This window comes from Mustela nivalis (assembly GCF_964662115.1).
Source record: "Mustela nivalis genome assembly, contig: HAP1_SCAFFOLD_1172, whole genome shotgun sequence".
Taxonomy (NCBI): domain Eukaryota; kingdom Metazoa; phylum Chordata; class Mammalia; order Carnivora; family Mustelidae; genus Mustela; species Mustela nivalis.
This window is the reverse complement of record NW_028135492.1, coordinates 126,513-145,200: the sequence shown is the minus strand read 5'-3', so window position 1 is coordinate 145,200 and position 18,688 is coordinate 126,513. Positions and strand designations below refer to the sequence as shown.

The 18,688-nt window shown below is 59.0% G+C and overlaps 1 protein-coding gene across 1 annotated transcript in view; it reads left to right on the top strand.

The window, feature by feature from the left end:
* Window positions 1-16,860, top strand: part of FBXL18 (F-box and leucine rich repeat protein 18) — a 41,804-nt gene extending 24,944 nt beyond the window's left edge. Inside the window, exon 5 of the mRNA XM_082750510.1 lies at window positions 12,146-16,860. Within this exon, the coding sequence (XP_082606636.1) occupies window positions 12,146-12,302 (157 nt within the window). The 3' untranslated portion in view covers window positions 12,303-16,860. The remainder of the gene's footprint in view (window positions 1-12,145) is intronic.
* The last annotated feature ends 1,828 nt before the right edge of the window (window positions 16,861-18,688 follow it).

The window sequence follows — 18,688 nt, the reverse complement described above, 5'->3', positions numbered from 1 at the left end:
CTTCGCGGCTCGTGCTGAAAGCTCTGAGAGCTCCTGTAAACCCAGGTCACACTGAGGGCCGAGTTAACAAGTGGCCAGATACGCGTTTGGCCAGGTGAGTATGTCCTGCCCCTCCCGTAAGAAACGGTGAGCTTGAGTCAGCTGGAGGTTGGTGGGAAAGCAGTTGAGGGAGGCAGTGTTCACAGGCTCCCCTCCAGTGGAAAACTCTGGATGCCTGTGTGGCCTCTGTGCCTCTCTGCAGTGCCCCACAGGTCCTCTGGGTCCCCACTGGGCTGTGTGACAGCAGGGAGTGTCCATGGGCCGACTCTTGGGATTCCTGAGCTCCTAGCTCTCACTGGGGAAGTCAGGCGAGGGATGGAACTGAAGTCTCCGATATTCAGTGTCAGATTCCTCGCCTGTGTCTTGGCTGGACCTGAGACAGCTTCTCAGGCAGGAACCGCCGTGCGCCCCAAGGGGCCGTGGACCGTCTCTGCCCCGAGCATGAGAAGAAATTCCAGATCGGCAATCTCTGTCTTCCTCCTCTGGGTTGAAGTTCTTTGAGGTGCAAAGATTTCCCTTCCTTCCTTCCTTTTTTCTTTCTTTTCTTCTCTTCTTTATCAAAGATCTTCTTTCTTTCTTTTATTTTTTGAAGAGGGAGATATTTTTTAATTTGGGGGATTTTTTATGTATGTAACATAAACTTTCCCATTTTGACCATTTTCAAGTGTAGAGGCATGCCCCACTTTATTATCCTTTACTCACAGATGCTGCGTTTTGTTTTGTTTTGTTTTACACATCGAAGGTTTGTGACACCTCTGCGTTGAACAAGTGTAGTGTCGTTTCCAGCTCCTTTCTTCATTGTGTGTCTCCGTGTCCATTTTGGCAGTTCTCGCGATGTTTCAGACTTTCTCATTGTCGTGTTTGTTACGGTGACTCAGGATCTGTGGTTACAGCTGTGGACGTTCAGGCAAGAGGGTTAGTGTTGTTCAGCAATAAAGTATTATTTAACTAAGGCATGTAGATTGTAACAATGCTGGACGCCAGCACAGAATAAGCGTAACTGTTCCATGCACCAGGGAACTGAGAGTCAGTCGTGTGGCTTGCTTTGTCGCGGTGCTCACTGCAGTGTGGCATCAGGCACGGGGTCCGCAGTATCTCCGAGGCGTCAGCGTTGTGTAGCCGTCAGCTCTGGACTTCCCCGTCTTCTCAGACCGGCATTGTCGCCATCCCTCTCCCCTAGCCCCTGTTCCCCTTTAAAGTTGTTGCTAAGTTTTGTTTTTGTTTTTGTTTTTTTTTTTTTTTTGAAGACTTTATTTTTCCGTAATCTCTACACCCAGCATGGGGCTCGAACTCACAACCCCAAGATCAAGAGTCGTACCTTCCGCTGCCTGAGCCAACCCGGTGCCCCGATGCTAAGATCTTTTAACTCTGAATTCTTTCTGTCTTTGTACTTGGTTCAGACGTGGAAGCAGCAGTTACTAGGACAGTCGTGGGTGAGGGCCATGGATTTGAAATACTTCCTGCTCCTCGTGGGGCAGCGATCCCCCTCCTGCCCTCCGCTGGGGGCCTCCCTTGCCTGCAGTTCCCTGCAGAGCAGGGCTCCCTTGTCCCCTAGTGAGTGTGGCATTCCTGCAGGTGGAACCGGAACACGGGGGAGCTTAGAATGTGAATGAGTCCAGGGAATGCTTCCTGGAGAGACCTGAACAATTTGGGCAGTGGCCATTTCGAGACCTCTTGTGAGGAAACGCCGCTGGCTGCGGGAGTGTGGTGCTCCCAGGAGCTGACTGCTGGTGCCTTGTTTCAGCGACGGCCAAGAGGGTCGCTGCCTCCTCCCCTGCTTTTATGTAAGTCCCATGGGGCAGGGGAGGAGGCCCCGGCTGCTTGCAGAGTTCGGAGAAGAGCCATCAGCCAGGAGGTCTCCCGGATTCTAAGGCTCAGTGGCCTTGCCGGACAGACTTCATGTCAGTCTGTTGTCTTTGTGGTTTGCTGCTGAACTTTTCCAGAGAAGGCTTATTAGCTAAGGTTTTCGCTTCCCTGGTTGTTAAAATCATATGTGTTTATAATTTATAAAAATTCGCAACATGCATCAAGCTACTTGTAAGTGAAAGGTCCCCACGCACGGTTCCACTCAGCAGAGTCACAGCTGGAGGACCTGGGATGCAGTTAGCATGTGGTTTTATACTCTGATTTTTTTTTTTTAAGATTTAATTATTTATTTGAGAGAGAGAAAGAGCGAGCAGGAGAGAGAAAGTGACAGAGAGCACAAGCAAGGGAAGTGGCAGAGGGAGAAGAAGAAGCAGACTCCCCTGGAGCAGGGAACCCTACATGGGGCTCGATCCCAGGACCCCGAGATCATGACTGGAGCTGAAGGCAGCTGCTCAACCAACTGAGCCACCCAGGTGTCCCCTCTGATTTTTTTTTTTTAAAGATTTTATTTTTGAGTAGTCTCTACACCCAGCGTGGGGCTTGAACTCACAACCACAGGGTTGGGAGTTGTGTGCTCTACCGACTGAGCCAGCCGTACGCCCCTACCCTGATTTTTTTTTTTTTTTTAGATTTTATTTATTTATTTATTTATTTGACAGAGAGAGAGAGAGAGAGAGATCACAAGTAGGCAGAGAGGCAGGCAGACAGAGAGGGGGATGCAGGCTCCCTGCTGAGCAGAGAGCTCGATGCGGGGCTTGATCCCAGGACCCTGAGATCATGACCTGACCGGAAGGCAGAGGCTTAACCTACTCAGCCACTCAGGCGCCCCTCCTACCCTGATATTTAAAAAACTTTGACATACTGTGCATGGTTTTTGTGTCGATAAGTCTGCAAATGATTATTTTAAATTTTGTTTCGTATCTGTTATATGGGTGTCATCATGGTTTCTGCTCTGGCCGTCATAGCTAACTGTGTGTATCATTGACTTCCCTTCACTTTTCAACTTGAGTTTTCTGGCTCTGGAGCCTGGGGAGAGGCCCCGGCGGTGGGCAGGTCATGCTTACCATCGTGTCTGGACACTTCAGCATCCTCGTGGGGTAAAATGGAGCTGATGCCTCTGGCACTCCGTTTTCAGAGGGCTGAGTGGGATGCCAGCTGTCCTACGCCCAGGCTTGAGGGCTTTGGGATGGACCGTCACTGTCCAGAAAGCGGGGTGTGGGGCAGTTCCTCTCCTCAGCCTCCTGTTCTCTGCTCACTGGGGTGGTGGTTGGTGTAGGAGGAGGCAAAGGCTGGTTTTCTCAGGTGCGGTTGGGCCAGGTCTGCCCTTTTAGCCTCTGGGAAGAGTCGTTGGTACTCTGTCCCTCTCATTGACTCGCAGTAGGTCCCCGCACTCGGGGGCTCCAGCTTCGGGGAGGTGACACCTCCCTGCTAGACGTGTTCTGCCCAGAAGGGCTTGGACTGGCCCGTCGGCTCCCTCCTGTTGCCAAGAGCCAGCGGCCCTGCTGCTTCTCATGCCTGAAGGGTAGTTTCCTGCAGACATGGGAACCAGCTTTGGATTTTCTCACTGTGTACACATGAGCCTTCTCAGAAACAGAGGACATCTGAGGTCACCACACAGTTCAGAGATTGTGCTGTGTCCGTGTAGGCATCACCAGCTGAGGAAGCTGCTTTGGCATTCTGACCCTCCGCGCCCTTCTCAACACAGCGCTCCGGCCAGCTGATGAGACTTGGCACTGAGATGCCGGTCCCTGCTCTGAGTTTCTCTTTCTCACTCTTGGTTCTGTTCCCAAGGTGCCCGTCTGCCCACCTTGTCTGCCTGTAGCCTGCTGGCATCCTCCCGGCCCGTCCTGGTGGCCTGCTCAGGTGCAGCCCTCGCTGGCCTGAGAGCTTCCCACTCCGGCCTCTCAGACTGCACCCACCTGCCCCCTTCTTAGGATGCGTAGCACACCCCGTTACGTGCTTGGCAGCCCGTCAGCCGATGAGGTTTGAGGACTGGGGTGTGAGAGCTCTGTCTTCCCAGTGTGTCTGTGCTCTGAGCACAAGCCAGGTTCAGGGTTGGGCTTGCCGGCGGCCTGGTACCTGAGACCAGACCCAGAGTCAGCCTTGGTTCGGTGGACTTCCTGCACCGTCCCTCTGTCCCTGTGTTCCAGCACGTGGCACAGGCCCCGGCTGTGGTGGGGCCCGCTGAATGCCTGGTGCTGGCTGTAGGGCATGAAGGGTGTACTCTGGCCTGCTGTGACGAGAACCCTGTGTGTGGCTGCCCTTGTGTGCTCCTCCAGCAGACCTCTTGGAGCCTCTGCTCTGGGCCCCTGCCTTGACGCTGGGGGCTGTGCGAGCACCATATTCGCATGCCAGCACGCTGTTACTCCTCTGTGGAATCGCTGTGAGATACATAGCCCCAGTGTATAGAGAGGGAAACCAGGGCTCTGGGACGTGCAGCTGAGGAGTGCAGCCTGGAACCCAGCATGGGCAGGATGGGAGGCTGTGTCCAGAGGGAAGACGGGCACCCGCCCCCTCCAGGGGGCTGTGCCAGATGCCATGTGGGGCTCTCCAGAGCCATGTGGGCATCTCACCCAGGGCCCTCAAATCCTGAGGGAGGCTCATGGGGCTGAAGAAACTTCCAGGCTTGTCAGGACTGCATCCAGATCCAGGTTTCCCCTCCAGCTGTGCTGCTGGGGGCAGGGCTGAGATGCACCCGGGTGGAGAGGCACTGGCGCCCTTTGTGCAGATATCCTCCTGGTGGCCTGTGCTGTCCACCACTGTCTGGGGCGCAGCCGCGGCTGTGGGTCTGGGCCATCCAGCACGCCATGCAGAGGTCTTTCCTGGCTGCGAAGCAGCACCGGGTGGCTCCAGGCAGCTTGGGGCCCCAGGTGGGGGACCTGCTGGCCTTCCAACCAAGTGTTGGTGCCGAGCAGGGGCCCCGGGTGCTTTTCTGTGAGGTGCCCAGCAGGTGGCGCCGCGGCCCCCAGGAAACAGCGTGTCCCTGCGCAAAGCGCTGGTTTCTCTCCTGCAGGCCCGCCTTCCGTGAAGGGGAGAGCTTGCAAAGGGAAAGGCGGGAATCTCTTCTCACTTGTCTGAGACCTCTTTCCTTATCTCCTTCCCTGCCTCGGGCTCAGAAAATTACTGAGTGAGAGAAGCGCCTAGCCCCAGGCTGTTGTGCTGCTCCCCCTCCGCCCCGCCCGGCCCCGGAGTGTGGAGAGTGTGGAGATGCGGTTTATCCCTGGCAGTGACTCAGCTGCAAGGCTGCTGTGACGTCGGCAGTGCATGTCCCTCTCTGCAGGGCCAGCATCTTCCTGTGGCCTCACGTGTCTGATCTACAAGTGGCTTTGTGGTAGGTGGTGCTGTGGTGCCCCTGTGGGTCAGCACCAAGGCCAGCAGCTCTGGCCCTGCCAGTACTTGGGTTCCCTGCCCAGCCCAGCCTCTCAGGAAGTGGCTGGCCTTAGTCCGGCGGCCTCAGTTTCCTCAGTGGGGAGGGGAGCTGGTGGTAGTATCCTGACAGGCATTTGTGCTCTTCTTTTCTGTTCTTTGCTCTTTCAAGTTTGAAATGTTTAACCTTTGGGCTTTTCTCTGACCTCTGTGGCCTCGCCTGCGCTAGGTTTGGAGGGGTCCTTCCAGTGTTCCTGTTGTCAGGTTCCTTGTTGGTCTAGAGCTGGGACAGTGCCATGGGGCAGCGACACCTGTGGCTTTGGAAGCTCTCAGGGCCCCTCGGGGGAGCAAGACGAAGCTTTCCACCTGCCGCCCCCCTGCTCCCACCCCAACCGTGAAAACACCTCAAGTTCATTGGGTCAGATGTTTGCCCCCACTTCCCTCCTGGCCTCAGACACCCTGCCCAGAGCCAGCTTCTGTCTGTTCCATTTGCTGTCCGTCTAGAAACCCAGACTTGTCTGTATTGGCTGAGTGAGTGCCGCACAGCCGCCCCGCCAAGCCGCCCTCCATCTGGGCCCCAGTCAGACTCAGTACGGCCAGTGTCCAGGGTGGGAGCTGGGCCATATGGCCCTCTGCAGCGGGACTGCCCTTTGCTGCTTCCTGTGTGAGCTGTGCACTGGGCCACACCTCTGCTGTCCACGTTCCCTGGCCTGGCACTGGGTGGGGAGGGCCCTTCCCAGGGGCTTTCTACCTCTCTGATTTTCTCTGATGTTGTCCTTCCTGGAAGCCGCCTGCAAGGCCTCGTGGCTCCCGGGGCTTGGGCGAGGGCAGTGTCCGTGCTCCAGTCTTCGTGGTGTTCTACGCAGAGTGACAGCAACTTGCTTATGGTTTGTGTGGTCTCCTGCTGAGGTCAGCCCCACCTTCTCCCTCAGATCTCAGGAGCGGGGCTCACGCCATGGCCTCTGCTCCTGCTGGCTCTGTGACTTTGAGCCGGTCAGTTCCTGAGCCAACTCTCCTGTCGGAAGTCGCAGCCGCAGTCCCTGTCCCTCGTGCTGCCTAACCTGGCAATGGCATTACCGGGCACTCTGCGTGCCCTGGTGCGTGTTACTAGGTGGTGGAAGGGCCTTCTTCTGTAGATCAGACTGCCTGGCCACGTGAGGATCACAGACTGCTGCAGTCACCCTGCAAGGTCATGGCCCTCTGCTGCTCCTAGGATATCCCGTGGCGCCACGTGAGAATGGCAGGGGCGCTCGGGGAGCAGGCTGGGGGGCGGAAGAGACTTATGCCCTGACGCACTCCCTGAATGTTGCTGGAATTGGCTGCAGTGAGGACAGGCCGGTCCTGAACTTGGCCGAGGGCTCTCCAGAAGGTGCTGGCCCTCCTAGTGCTAGTGACCACAAGGGCCGTGTCCATTCCTGGCCCTTCCACACCATATGTGTTTCCTTGTCACTGACCTCTCTTGCTGACCCCCCTGAGGGGGCCCCGCTCAGAGCCGTATAGCTTCCTTTTCCAGGAACGTCGAACCCCGTCCCTGGGTGGGAGCAGGTGCGACTCGGGTCGGACGGGCCAGACATTCCGTGCCAGTCAGAGTCAGGTCTCTGCCTCTGAGGCCCTGTGGAAATTCCTTCCCCTAGGCGTCCCTGAGTGTGTGTCTCAGCATGGACTCGTGCTGGTGAGGAATGTGGTCCTGGGAGGCAGGCAGACGGTTTGCTGCAAGTCCTGAGCTGCCCGAGCCTCGCGCACGGCTCCTTGGCCCTGGCCCACTGCCCTGCTCCCTGCTGGCCAGCACCGGGGTTGAGCCCCTGGGCCTGGGCCGCGATGCGGCTCTGGGCCTCCCTCTCCCATGTGCCGCTTCCTGGCCCGAAAATGCGCACAGCTCCGTCTGTGTGTGTGTTCTATAAGCATGTTTAGAAACGAGTAAAGTTTACAGATGGAGCGATTAATTGTTTAAGTCTGGGGAACCCTGGGAGCTCTAGAATGGAAAGTGGATTTTAAAATACAGAATTAGCGCAGTTTTATGGCTTTAATTGCTGTTATAGGGGCAGTTGAGCTCCATTGTGAATTGCATCGGCTCGCCTCGTTTTTGTGGCGGGTTTCTGGGAACATTTCGGCATTCCTACCTGGAATGCCGAGCCACATGTGACCTGGACAAGGACCAGGCCAACTGGGTTTTGCTTCTGCAGGTTCTGGGTGTGTGTGTGTGTGGGAGGGGGACCCTCGGTCTCGCCTCAGAGCTTGGAGGCTCGCGAGTTCTGGCTCTGTTTATGTGGGAGGCCCACAGGGCTGGACCTGGGGGTGGACAGGCCTTGGGCCGGGTGCTGTGGGAGCCACAGCAGCCACCAGCCAGTGGGGGTGGCGAGAACGTGAGGAGCCAGACTGTAGCCCCTGGCTGCTGGTCAGTGATTAAATCTGGGGTCCAGACTTTCCAGGCCACCCGAGTGGCGGGATGGGGTCCAGTACCCCGCGGTGGGCTGTGACTACATGGGCTAGTGGGCCGGCAAACCTTTCCCACCGCAAGCAGTCCTCCTCGGGTCCTCTGTGGCCGGGAGGGCAGGATAGGTGGGCAGAAACAGGGGTCTGGGGTGATTCCAGGCCACTCCGAGGCGGGCTCTGGGCATCTGCAGGATCATTGGGGAGCTCGGAAGGTGCTCCCTGCACTCCTCCCTGGCGCAGCGTCTGGGTTGTGTGCTCTTTGACAGATGTCCCCTCATCCCCTCCAGGTGCTTTTCTTCCCAGCCACGGTCTGCCTTTCTGCTCGAAGGCCATCGTCACGGCCTGAGTGGCTCTTTGCCCTGGTCTTACTGCTTTGGCTTTTCTGAAGACCTTTATCTGGGGGGGGAAGAGGCCGTCGGCTTCCGTGTTGTTTCTCGTTTCTCTGGCAAAGAAGCACACCCAGCAGGTGTTTCGTAGCTGATTGAACCGGTTCTGCCTCTGGCCCGCTTCCCGGCCTGCCCCTCCAAGACCCCTTTCTAGTTCCGTGACATCTGCAGGCCTTGAAGTCCTGGGGTCCCACCCTCGCTGTGGAGTCGGGCCCAGACTGGTTCTGGCATGGTGACCAGAGGACATGCCTTTACTGAGCCCCCGTGTCGTCCGCTCATGGTGGTGATGTGCATGGCACTCAGGCCGCTTCTTTCGGCGTCTCTGAAAGGGCCACAGCCAGCTGCAAGGTGCACTTGCAAGATGAAGGTGCCCTAGGAGATCTTGGGGGGTCTTTTCCCAGCCATGCTCCATCTTGATGGCTCCGGAACTGTGTTCTCTTGACCCAGTTAGGGTGGGTAGGTCAGGTGGCTCCTCACTGTGGCCCATAAGAGGTGTCTGAGTTTGTCAAAGGCTTGTCTTTGGAGGTATTAAAGTGTTCATATGTTTTGACTCAGTAACCCTATTTCTGGGATTTATTCTGAGGATACAGTTCAAGATGCAGAAATAATTATGCTCCCTTACATGATGTTTATCGGTATAAACGTGTGTCCACAGGGGGGAGTGCCTGAGTGGGAGTGCTGCCCCGAGGGCCGAGTGGGAGGTCCGGGGAAGCCGGTCCAAGGCTAGCCTGGGTTCCCTGTCTCTGTCAGGCCGGGGGAGGGGTGGGGGGGACACGTTCTTTGTTTAACGTAAAGATGTCAAGGACTGGAAGGAGGTGCAACAAACCTGACTCCTGTTGTGTCTGTTTCCATCCCTTGCCTAAGCCACGTCCAGAACCAGCGTGTTCTCTGTACTGCAGGCTAACGTGTGACCGCGGGACGCGGATGACGAGGTGGGCAGAGTGGGCGGCTGGCCCAGCTGTGGCAGGGCAGGGCCTCTGTCCCCGGGTGCAGGGGCCCTGCTCTGTGCTCCTGCACACATTTTCTGCCACATTTGCTCTTTTTTCTTTAAAAGATTTTGTCAGAGAGAGAGAGCGTGCATGCACGCACGCAAACACACAAGCAGGCAGAGCGACAGGCAGAGGTGGGGAGAGAGAGGCAGGCTCCTTGCCAAGCAAGGAGCCCGATGCGGGACTTGATCCCAGGACCCTGGCATCATGACCTGAGCTGAAGGCAGCGGCTTAACCGACTGCACCACCCCATGTGCCCCTTGCTCTTTATTTACTTATTTATTTTTTAAAGATTTTGAGAAAGAGAGTGAGCGAACACAGTGGGAGCTGAGCAGGGAGCCCGGTGCGACCCGGAGATCATGACTGGAGCCGAAGGCAGACGCTTCACCCACTGAGCCACCCAGGCGCCCGTCATATTTTCTCTTTAAATAAAACAGTAATTTAGAAACCAACAAAATCTCTTTTCTGCTCCCAGGAGCGTTCAGAGGAGGTACTTGGGGTCCTGAGATTTTGGGATAGGTGACGGTGCACGTCAAATGCCCGTGGTAGGTTGGCAACAGCTCAAGGAAAGATTTTTCTCCGATGCGGCTCTTCCCCCTGCAGCCGTTACCAACGGCAGAGCGGAGGCACAGGTTAACTTTACTTAATTGCTGTCCTCAGGCACTCTAGGAAGACAGGCCTTCTGCCCTGTCTGCGGAGATCCCTGGGGGACCTGCTTCTTGTGGGGTCTCCTCCCTGCCTCTGCGGTCACCTCTCGCTGCCTCTGGTGGGAGCCTGGCTGCCGAGCTCGCAGGTGCCGGGTTTTGGAAGGAGCAAGCAGGCCCCTGTGCGTGGGGCTCGCCTTCTTATCGGTGAGGTCCATGGCTGGCAGTTCCAGGAAGGCCGGCGTGCCTGCCCAGTGCTCTGCCCGACACATGTCCTACGCCTGCATTGCTGCCCAGGACAGCAGGAGGTGTAAAAGCCTGCAAAGCATGACGGGAGACCTCCTCGGGGTGTCTCAGGCTGGGGCCTTGGGGGTGAGCCCGTGAACCTCCTACACCTGGCTCTTGTCCTCCGAACTGGCCACAACCTTTGAGTGTTTACCTTAGCAGTGCTGTTGGCCTTGGTCAGGGGGGAGTTCCTGAGAGATGACCCGTCCTGCTGCCAGTCACGAGCTTGCAATGGCTTTTAAACGTGGGTAGCTGGAAGTTTTATTTCATTGGGGCTGTTTACTTAAATCTCAAACTATATCCGAGTCATGCAGAAGCACACTGTAGCGCGTTCTAAGTTAGGAGGCAGGATACACCTGCTGCCCGCCCCGCCAAGAGCTCGCCTCTACCCACCGGGCCTCTTCCCTCCCCCAGGGAGCCCCAGCCCTGCAGTTGGATGCAAATGAGAGCCATCTTCCCACTTGTCACCGCTTCTCCCTCTGCTCCTGGTGAGGCCCACCTAGCTGTGTGATGTCTCCGGTGATGGTGCTGGCCGTCGGGCTGTGGGTGCCTTGAGGCCGTAGCCGAGAGGGCACAGGCTCCTGGAAGCCCAGGGAGGTATTTTGCAAAGAAAACGGCTGTGAGTGTGCTCTGGGAGCTCAGTCCGGTTCAGATGTGTCCAGGTGTGAACCGACAGCAAGCAGGAGGTGGGGTTGGACTGTGGTGGGGACACCTGCACTCATTGCCCCGCGGGACCTTGTGCGCGGTCCTGAGCGCTGTTGGCCTGGCCCCTCGGCCTCCTGGCCCCGCCGCCACCTGGAGCTGCCCGGGGCTGCGCGCAGGGAGCCGAGGCAGGCGGCGCAGCCTGCGCTCCTGGCTTCGGGTGAGAAATCAGTTCCCCTTTAGCATCTTGACAGCAGCTTGTGAGGAGCCTGGGGTGGCGCTTGCCTCTGGAAGGGCGGGCAGCAGAGGAGTCTGCACGCACGTCCCACATCCGAGAATATTTGGTTTCAAGTGAATCACACAGCGGGTGTGCAGGCAAGGACTTGCCTGCGAGGTTCCCGGTCATAGACGCTGCTGCCCACGAGCAGAGCACTGAGCTCAGAACTGGGAGGTATTTCCTTGGCGCCTTTATTGCCAAAACATCTAGCTCTGTGAGTACCTTTTTGGCATTTACTCTACAAGTGTCATAAATCCATCTGGGCCTCTGCTGGAGGCCACAGGGTGGGCCGGGGCTGCGGCTTCCTCGTCCCTTCCAGGGGGCGTGGGTCTGGAGAGAGCTCGCCTTAGTTTTGGCAAATGCCCAGGTTCCCTATTCTATGGGCACCTTCCCATCTCTTGTCCTTGGAAACCGTGGGACAGAAGTTACCCCGGGGGCTGGACGTCTTCTGTTGCGCTCTGTGGGGACCCGTGTGTCTCCTTCTTCCTGGATCCCCTGCAGCTGGCGCTTCTGTTTCATCTCTTGGCCTCTGCACGGGGTGGGCGGCAACACACTGAGACCTGCCACTGATCACCTGAGGGGCTGTGGTCAGGGCATCCCCTTCCCAGGCTGTCCCTGCAGGGCCCTGGGGAGGTGACTGGAGATGCTCATGGCCACCGTATGCTTCTGTGCTACATTAGGGGCTGCTCTTCCCCTGTGGGGTGGGATCGGTGGGGAAGTTGGCAGCCACTTGCCATGAGTTGGGATGAAGGCTCGAGGCTCCCAGCAGCACCTGGCAGTTACTGCCTCGCCCGACCTGGGAGTTGGTGCCCCTTGAGGGTGGCCTCTGGCCACTCAGTTTTGGCTGCCTGTCCCCTCCCTCCACCTCTTGAGGGTGTTGTCCTGGCTGCGGGGCCTCAGGTGCCCAGAGGCGTGGCTTCGCATGGCTTGGGTGGCTCCCAGGAGGCCCTGCTGGGCAGGAATGCTGTGGCCTGTTCCAACAGGCTGTTCTCCAGCTCTCTGTCTCCCTGGTCGGGTGGCCTCCCCACGGCTGTCTCCCGATGGCTGCCTGCCCCATGTCCCCTAGAAGCGGCCCCTCCCTGCCTCTCCTGGAGTTTGGTGTGTGGGGCCCGCAGGCCCATTTCTGCCAGGGGGCCAGGCTGGGGCGGCCTTGCCCACTGCGGGCAGCTCCTCTCTCCGCGCCACCAGGGCCCCGCTAACGGCTTGCCTCTGGTTCAGTTTCCAGGCTGAGCGGCCTGCGCTGAATGTCGTCATCTTCCCTCTGCTCCACGAGGGCCTGACCAATGTCATCCGGGACGTCCCCATGGTGCACCTGGATGAGATCACCTTATTTAAAAGCAGAGTGGCTGAGGAGCCCCCGAACCTGTGGTGGTGACAGGGACAGCTAGTGCCGGGTGAAGCTGCTTCCGGCAGCCGAGCCTCCCGCCTGCTGCTGTCGCCTCCTCCAGTCTCCTGGGCCTGGAAGCAGGACTGCCCTGACGGGCGTGTGGCCTGGCTACCGCTGCTCACTGCCTGCCTGTGCTGGACTCTGGGGCCTGCCGGGTCCCAAGAGGAAGGATGTCCCTCTGCCCAGCCATCCCGCACACCTGTCGTCTCCCAGGGCCTCCCGAAGCTTCCTCTTGCTTTCTCTCGGCGCTCGGTGAAGCATGGGTCTCATCTGTGAGGAGGATGAGGAGGAAGAGCCGGCTATCAGGGTGACCTGCGGGGCCCAGCATGGGTGTTCCTGAACTGAGACTCACAGCCGTCGCGCAGCGCTGACTCCTCAGGGTCCCTGACCGGGTCCCCAGAGCAGCACGGGCCACCAGTGCCGTCCGCCGCCGCTACTCCACCCTCCACAGGGTGTCCTGTGTTTCTGGCTACCTGCATCAGGCTCTGAAGGGGTGGCCTTGTGGGGGTCACTGTGCATGTGGGGGTGGATGCGCTCCCGCGGTGACACAAGGGTACAGCTGGTGATCGCGTGCCCAAGGGGCCCTTCCTTCGGGCCCACTGGGAGCACGACGCAGTGGGAAGCTTCAGATTTGGGGCTCTCCTTCCCAGGAAGACACATTTTAACCCAATTGTGTGTCCACCAGGTTTCCAGCCAGATGGCGTCAGACAAGTTCCGGGCCGCTGGCTGGGCAGGGTCCCCTGTGGGGCTGGGACCGTGGGGCGAGGCCTGGGACAGGCCTGTCGCCCAGCCAGCACGGCACTCAGCTTTAGGACCCGCTCTCCATGAAGATCTGTGTTTCTGGGGAACTACATACCTGGCTTCATTCAAGACACTTGAAATATTAAAACTGAGAAAGGACATTTAAAGCCAGAGTAGTGCTCCAACTATATCATTTTCTAGAGCTTTATTTAGCACTTTAAAAATTTCAGTGCAGCTAATGCAAATTTGGGGCGTGACCTCCCAGTGTCCGAGGCTCTCTCCCTGTGCTGAGCCCGCTGCCCCCTCTACCACACGACTCTGCCCGGCGCTGGCGGCTCCTCAGCCCGTGGCTTCCGAGGGGCTGCGATTGGGTTCCTTCCACCCCAGGTCCAGGCCTGATCTCTCTCGGTGATGCTCCTGGAGGCCTGCGGGGGACGCTGGGCCCTGTTTGTGGCTTCCAGCCAGGGGCACGTCAGTCCTACAGAGGCTGCCTCCCCGGGACCCCCAGCCTCTGTCTCCCTCTGGGTTGGGGGTGCAGGGCCCAGAGGGCCCTGCTCACGCTGCTGGTGCCCTTCTTGGCTGCCATCTCCTCTGGGGCCCCCAGCCCAGCCATCTTCCCACTTTGTGTCTGTGGTGACTGTCCCCCTTCCCCTCTATGTAGCGTGTCCTGCAGCTTTCCTACTAAAAGAACAAGTCCGTGGCCCTAGGGCTTTTCACTTGCCTTTCCTTCCCTGGGTTCTTGAGGGATGGACGGATAGTTCAGCAGCCCCAACTCTGCGGGGCTGAGGGGGTCCAGGAAGCCAGACAGAGCTGTAGGAATCAAGCAGTCCCAGGGTCAGGGCTCTGGGAGGAACAGTCTGTCTGGCCGTCCCTGCCCATCCCACGGGCTCTGCTCTGCCCTCCCGTCCGTCCTCCTGTCTGAGTGGACGGGGGTCTATGCGGGTGGCGTGGGGTGAGTCTCCCCGCACCTCACCCTGGTTTTCATGCCTTCTCCCTGCCCCAGGCTGTGAGCGGCTCTTCTTTGCAGCCTGAACAGAGGGACTGGTCTGCAGGTCGCCCGCAGGTGAAGGCTGACAGACGGGGTGCCCTGGGCCCCAGAGAGACGGGGCTGAGGTTCCTGTAAGGCCCCATGGCTGTAGATGAGGGTGTGAGAATTGGTGGGCGCACCTCCCCTCCCCAGTTTTGGGCTATTTCATGTGGTGCCCAGAAACCCCCGCCCCAGGTAAGGGTGGTCAGGAAGGGGCTGGTATGGGGGCTGACCGCTTCTGACCCTCAGAGCAAGCGCGGGGCCGGTGGCAGCCTGACCGGCAGGGCCGAGGTGCGCAGGGCCCTAGGTGGCTCTGGGTGTCCTCTCCTCCAGAGCAGCCTGGGCTCCGGCTGGAGAGTGAGCTTTCCCCCAGGCTGCGATGGTGTGTTCACGCACTCGCCTGGGCAGCCTGTTTGCATGAGTGATCGGGCTTAACCAGCAGCATCACTGATGCCACCAAACAGGGCTGGGAGGGGCCGCTCACCGAGGCTGAGCCGGCGGGGGTGGGGGTGGGGGGCGTTGTGCAGAGCCGCCCCCACACAGCAGACCTTGTATTCTTAGCGTCCCCGTCCCGCTCCTAGAGCAAGAGCTTCCGCCACTCCTGCCCCGAGACGGGACTCGGCAGATGTTAATACTGAGCTGTTTCTCGCTAAGTGCTATTTTGGCAGCGGTGTTAATTGCAATTTATATTCTGCAGCATTTTATGCTGGGAAAAGAACCCACCCTAATGGTCCCCAATTGGCAGAACTGGGCTGTTAAGTGCAGACCATATGCTGCCTGCCGAGAGGGGCCTGGTCAGCACTGCTGGCTGCGTGTGCGCGTTACCTCCACGTGCACACGCATGTGAGTGTGGTCTGCTTCATGCACATGCACGGTGTACATGCACGTTTCCACACATGATCGTGTGTGTGCGCGTGTGTGTGTGCGTGTACGAGGGAGAGAGAAGAGCCTGGGGCAGGTGGGCAGGATGAGGAGAGACCAAGTTGTTTATCTCTTTGTTAAGATAGAAGCTGCCTGCGCCCCCAAGGCTGCTCCTCCTGCCTGTGACCTCTCTGCCCTAGACCCCGTGGTTGGTCTTCCCCTGCCCTCCCCGGGTGACCCGGAGTGTTGGCTGCCACGCCTCCTTACAGCCCGGCCAGAGGGGCTGAAGGTGCTCCCCCAGGGATGACCCTGGAGCCTGCAGAGACCAGAGGCCTGCAGCTTCCCTGTCCATGGCTTTTCCTTTTCACGGGCAAGTATGTTTGCTTCCCAGCTCAAGGAGGCTGCCTTAGGGACACCTCACTCTGGCATATGCCCAGGAGGCGGATTCTATCCCTGCCTGTCAGCTGTCCTCTGAGCCCCCGTGTCCTACACCAGGCTGGAGGGCGCGCAGCTCAGGCCCACAGCCGGGGCCCAGGATGGGCTCTGGGATGACCCCCCCCCGACACACACACACACCTCGGGCAGCTCTGCAAGGCTGGGTATTGGGGGCAAGCTTCTCTTAACTGCCCCTGTGCCAGGACCCACAGCTGCAGGCCACTTGGCTGAGAGGATGAAGCTTGGCGGAGGCCTGGCTGGGAGAGTTGGGCCGGAGGAGCAGGGCCGCAGGAGCCGCCGGACCCGGATGTCTGTTTGCCCTCGAGGGTCTGAAACCAGCCTGTGCCATCCTGGTTGTGCCAGCGGCCCTCCCCGAGTCTGTGCCAAGAAGGTGACCATCCTGCAGCCTGCCCCCCCACCTTGTTAGAAGGGAACCCCGCCGGTGACCCACTTTCATGACCTCTTCCGGGGCCACGGGGGCAGCGGGCAGCCTCCTGCTCCGTCGGGCCCTTCTTGTCTGCTTCTGGAGGGCGTGAGAGTTGCCGAGGCCTCGTGAGGAAGAGTAATAAGGAATGAGAAGCTCATGGACGAGGATAATGCCATGTGGCTGATGGCAGATTTCAGCGGAGACCCCGGATTGCGGATGGAGACGTGGAAGGGGGCGGTGGTGGACAGTTCCCTTGGCCTTGACCCTGAGCCTCCTCCCCCACACTTCGATGGGGACAGGATTGTGCGGCAGGGGCTTGGGTGCCCTTGCGGTGTTTGTGCTGGGGATGTGGGATTCTCGCCAGGAGTCGAGACAGGCTGGATGGTGTCACCCGAACATCTAAATTACTTTCTAGAGCTGTTTCAGAAACATGGGGCGTCGGGAGGGGAGCTTGCATTCATGTCACGGGGGCTGGGCACCTGCTGCACTCTGCTCCGGGCCAGCCGGCAGGGGAATGGGGGAGACCCAGGGCTGCTTGTGGCCGTGAGGTCCAAGAGCCACGTTCACTGCCTGGGAGAGGCTCAGTTTGCAGCAGAAGCGGCTGCTCGGCTAAAGCTGGCGAGTTGGTGGTTTTCTGTGGAGTCTTCACGGTGTGGGCTGGAGGTTCCTCTGCCGTGCTCACCGGAGCAGGCTGGTGGGCGGGCTGCAGGGCGAGGGGCAGGAGGGGCGGCCACGCGACGGCTGCGGTGCAGGGGGTTGTCCGGCCCTGGCCCTGGCCCCCCTCGACCACTGCCTGTCTGTATGTGGCCGACCAGAAGCGGTTGAGCTCAGCATGTTTTTAAGGGGGGGGTGAGTCGGCCAGGGGGCTCACAGTATGTGGTGACCAGGTGCTAAGTGACCAAATACGTGTCACCTGCCTTTCCACACAGACCATCTTTTCCGTCTGGTCATGCCCACTCCTGAATTTTGTTTTCAAATGACATTTTGAATGGGTATTTTCATGTAAATTTGTGGCATGTGGAAAGTTTCAAATAAAGTGGACTTGATTCAGAAAACCAGCTGGCCTTGCTGTCTTTCCAGAAGGGACACTCCCTGACCTTCCCCTGTGACCCTCTCTAGCCCTGGGGCAGGGGGCAAGGTTGGGGGGCACTCATCACCCATGGCTGTTCCAACATTGGGGTTACGTGCTTGCAGATGTGAGACCCAGGAGGGGGTCTGGAGGCGAACCAGGGAGGAAGGCTGTGGGCTTCTGGAGCACAGTCGCACGGGTGTGCTGCTGCCACCGCTGCCCAGCTCCAGAACGTTTCATCCCTCTACTCTGAGACGCTGTTCCCATGACACATTGACTCCCACCCCTTCCCCAGCCCCTGGCACCACCGTCTCCTCTCTCTGCACCTGATGGTCCCGGGAACCCCAAAGGAGTAGACTGGGCTCCGAGAAGGGACTCTGGCTGCAGCGTGGAGCGGGGAGAAGGTGGCAGCTGAACCAGAGGGAGCGGGGCAGGTGGGCAGGTGTCCAGGCAGGAGCGGGGACCTGGAGTCGGGAGGGGCGGGGGCCCCAGGGTGCTGCGGGACAGAGGGACAAGGGCAGGGGCTGTCAGGTGGGCCGAAGAGGGCTCAGCTATCCCTTCTGAGCTCCCCACTGGTCCTCCAGAGGAGAGTCGCCTGAGGCAAATGCCGATTACAGGGGTCAGTGGCCTCCATCCTTCCTGACGGTCCGAACCAGTCGCCCAGCTTGGCATGCACCTACCCACAGGACTCCCCACGATGGTCTGCTTCTGCCCAGAGCCACTGAGAAGCTGAGGAGACAGAGCCCAAGGGCCAGCAGTGACCTGCTCAGGAGGGACAGGACTGACCCACTGTGCTGCTGATGCCAGACTGGATAGTGGAAGCACAGGGGCGAGAAGTCCCAGCGGCCCGTGCTTCAGACACCACTGTGACCTGTGGTCAGGGTGACAGGTAAGTGGTGGGGGGATGCAGCCAGGGCTGGGAAACCACGGGAGAAGGCCACTGCTGCTGTCCTACAAGCCAACCCCTACATCACGGTGTGGACGAGAAAGTGGGAGACACTCCTGGCTTTCAGGAGGCAGGTGTTTGGACTGGGCACAGCGTGGTGTCTTGCCTCAGCTCCGTGATATCTAGACCTCTTCTGGGGGCTGGAATCTTCTGGAAGTGTCTTCACTCAGGTGACGGTGGTTGGTGCTAGCTCTCCACCAGGACCTCAGCCGGAATGCTGCAGCCGGAATGCCTGCGTGTGGCCTCTCCCTGTGGTCTGTCCATGTGGCCTAGTTGGGTCTCCTCAGAGCATGGTGACTGTGTCTCAGGAAAACCCCAGGGATACGCCTTAGCCTTGGACGTCCCATAGCGTCACCTCCACACATTGGGTTGATTGAGAAAGTCACAGGTCAGCCACGTTCAAGGGAAGGGGACAGAGGCCTGCTCAACCCCCACTCCCAGCCCCCTGGGGGTCCTGTCGAGGGAGGTCCCACTGTGGAGAGTGCGTGGAATGGGAATTAGCACTGTGGCGTTTTTAGCAAGTGCCTCGCGGTCCGAGAAGAGCCCCTGCATATGGGGAAATGCGTAGGGCCCGGCACTGTGCCGGAAAGACCGGGCCACGCACTTGGCGTTGACTTGACTTGGAATTGACTGGGAGGCAGCCTGGACTTTGTCAATAGGCTGAGCCTCCAAGAAAGCCATTCTTTGTGGCGGAGATGACAGCGCAGGAGTCCTGTGTGTGGAGGGTCTGTGTTAGAAGCCCCGACGGCTGGCAGTCGAGGCTGGAGGCGGGGGAGGGAGGGCGCGGATGACAAGCTTGGACTGTCGCCAGGCGCCTTGCGTAGGACTTATTTGTCCCCAGCTTACCCCTCCTGGCAGTGGAGGAAAG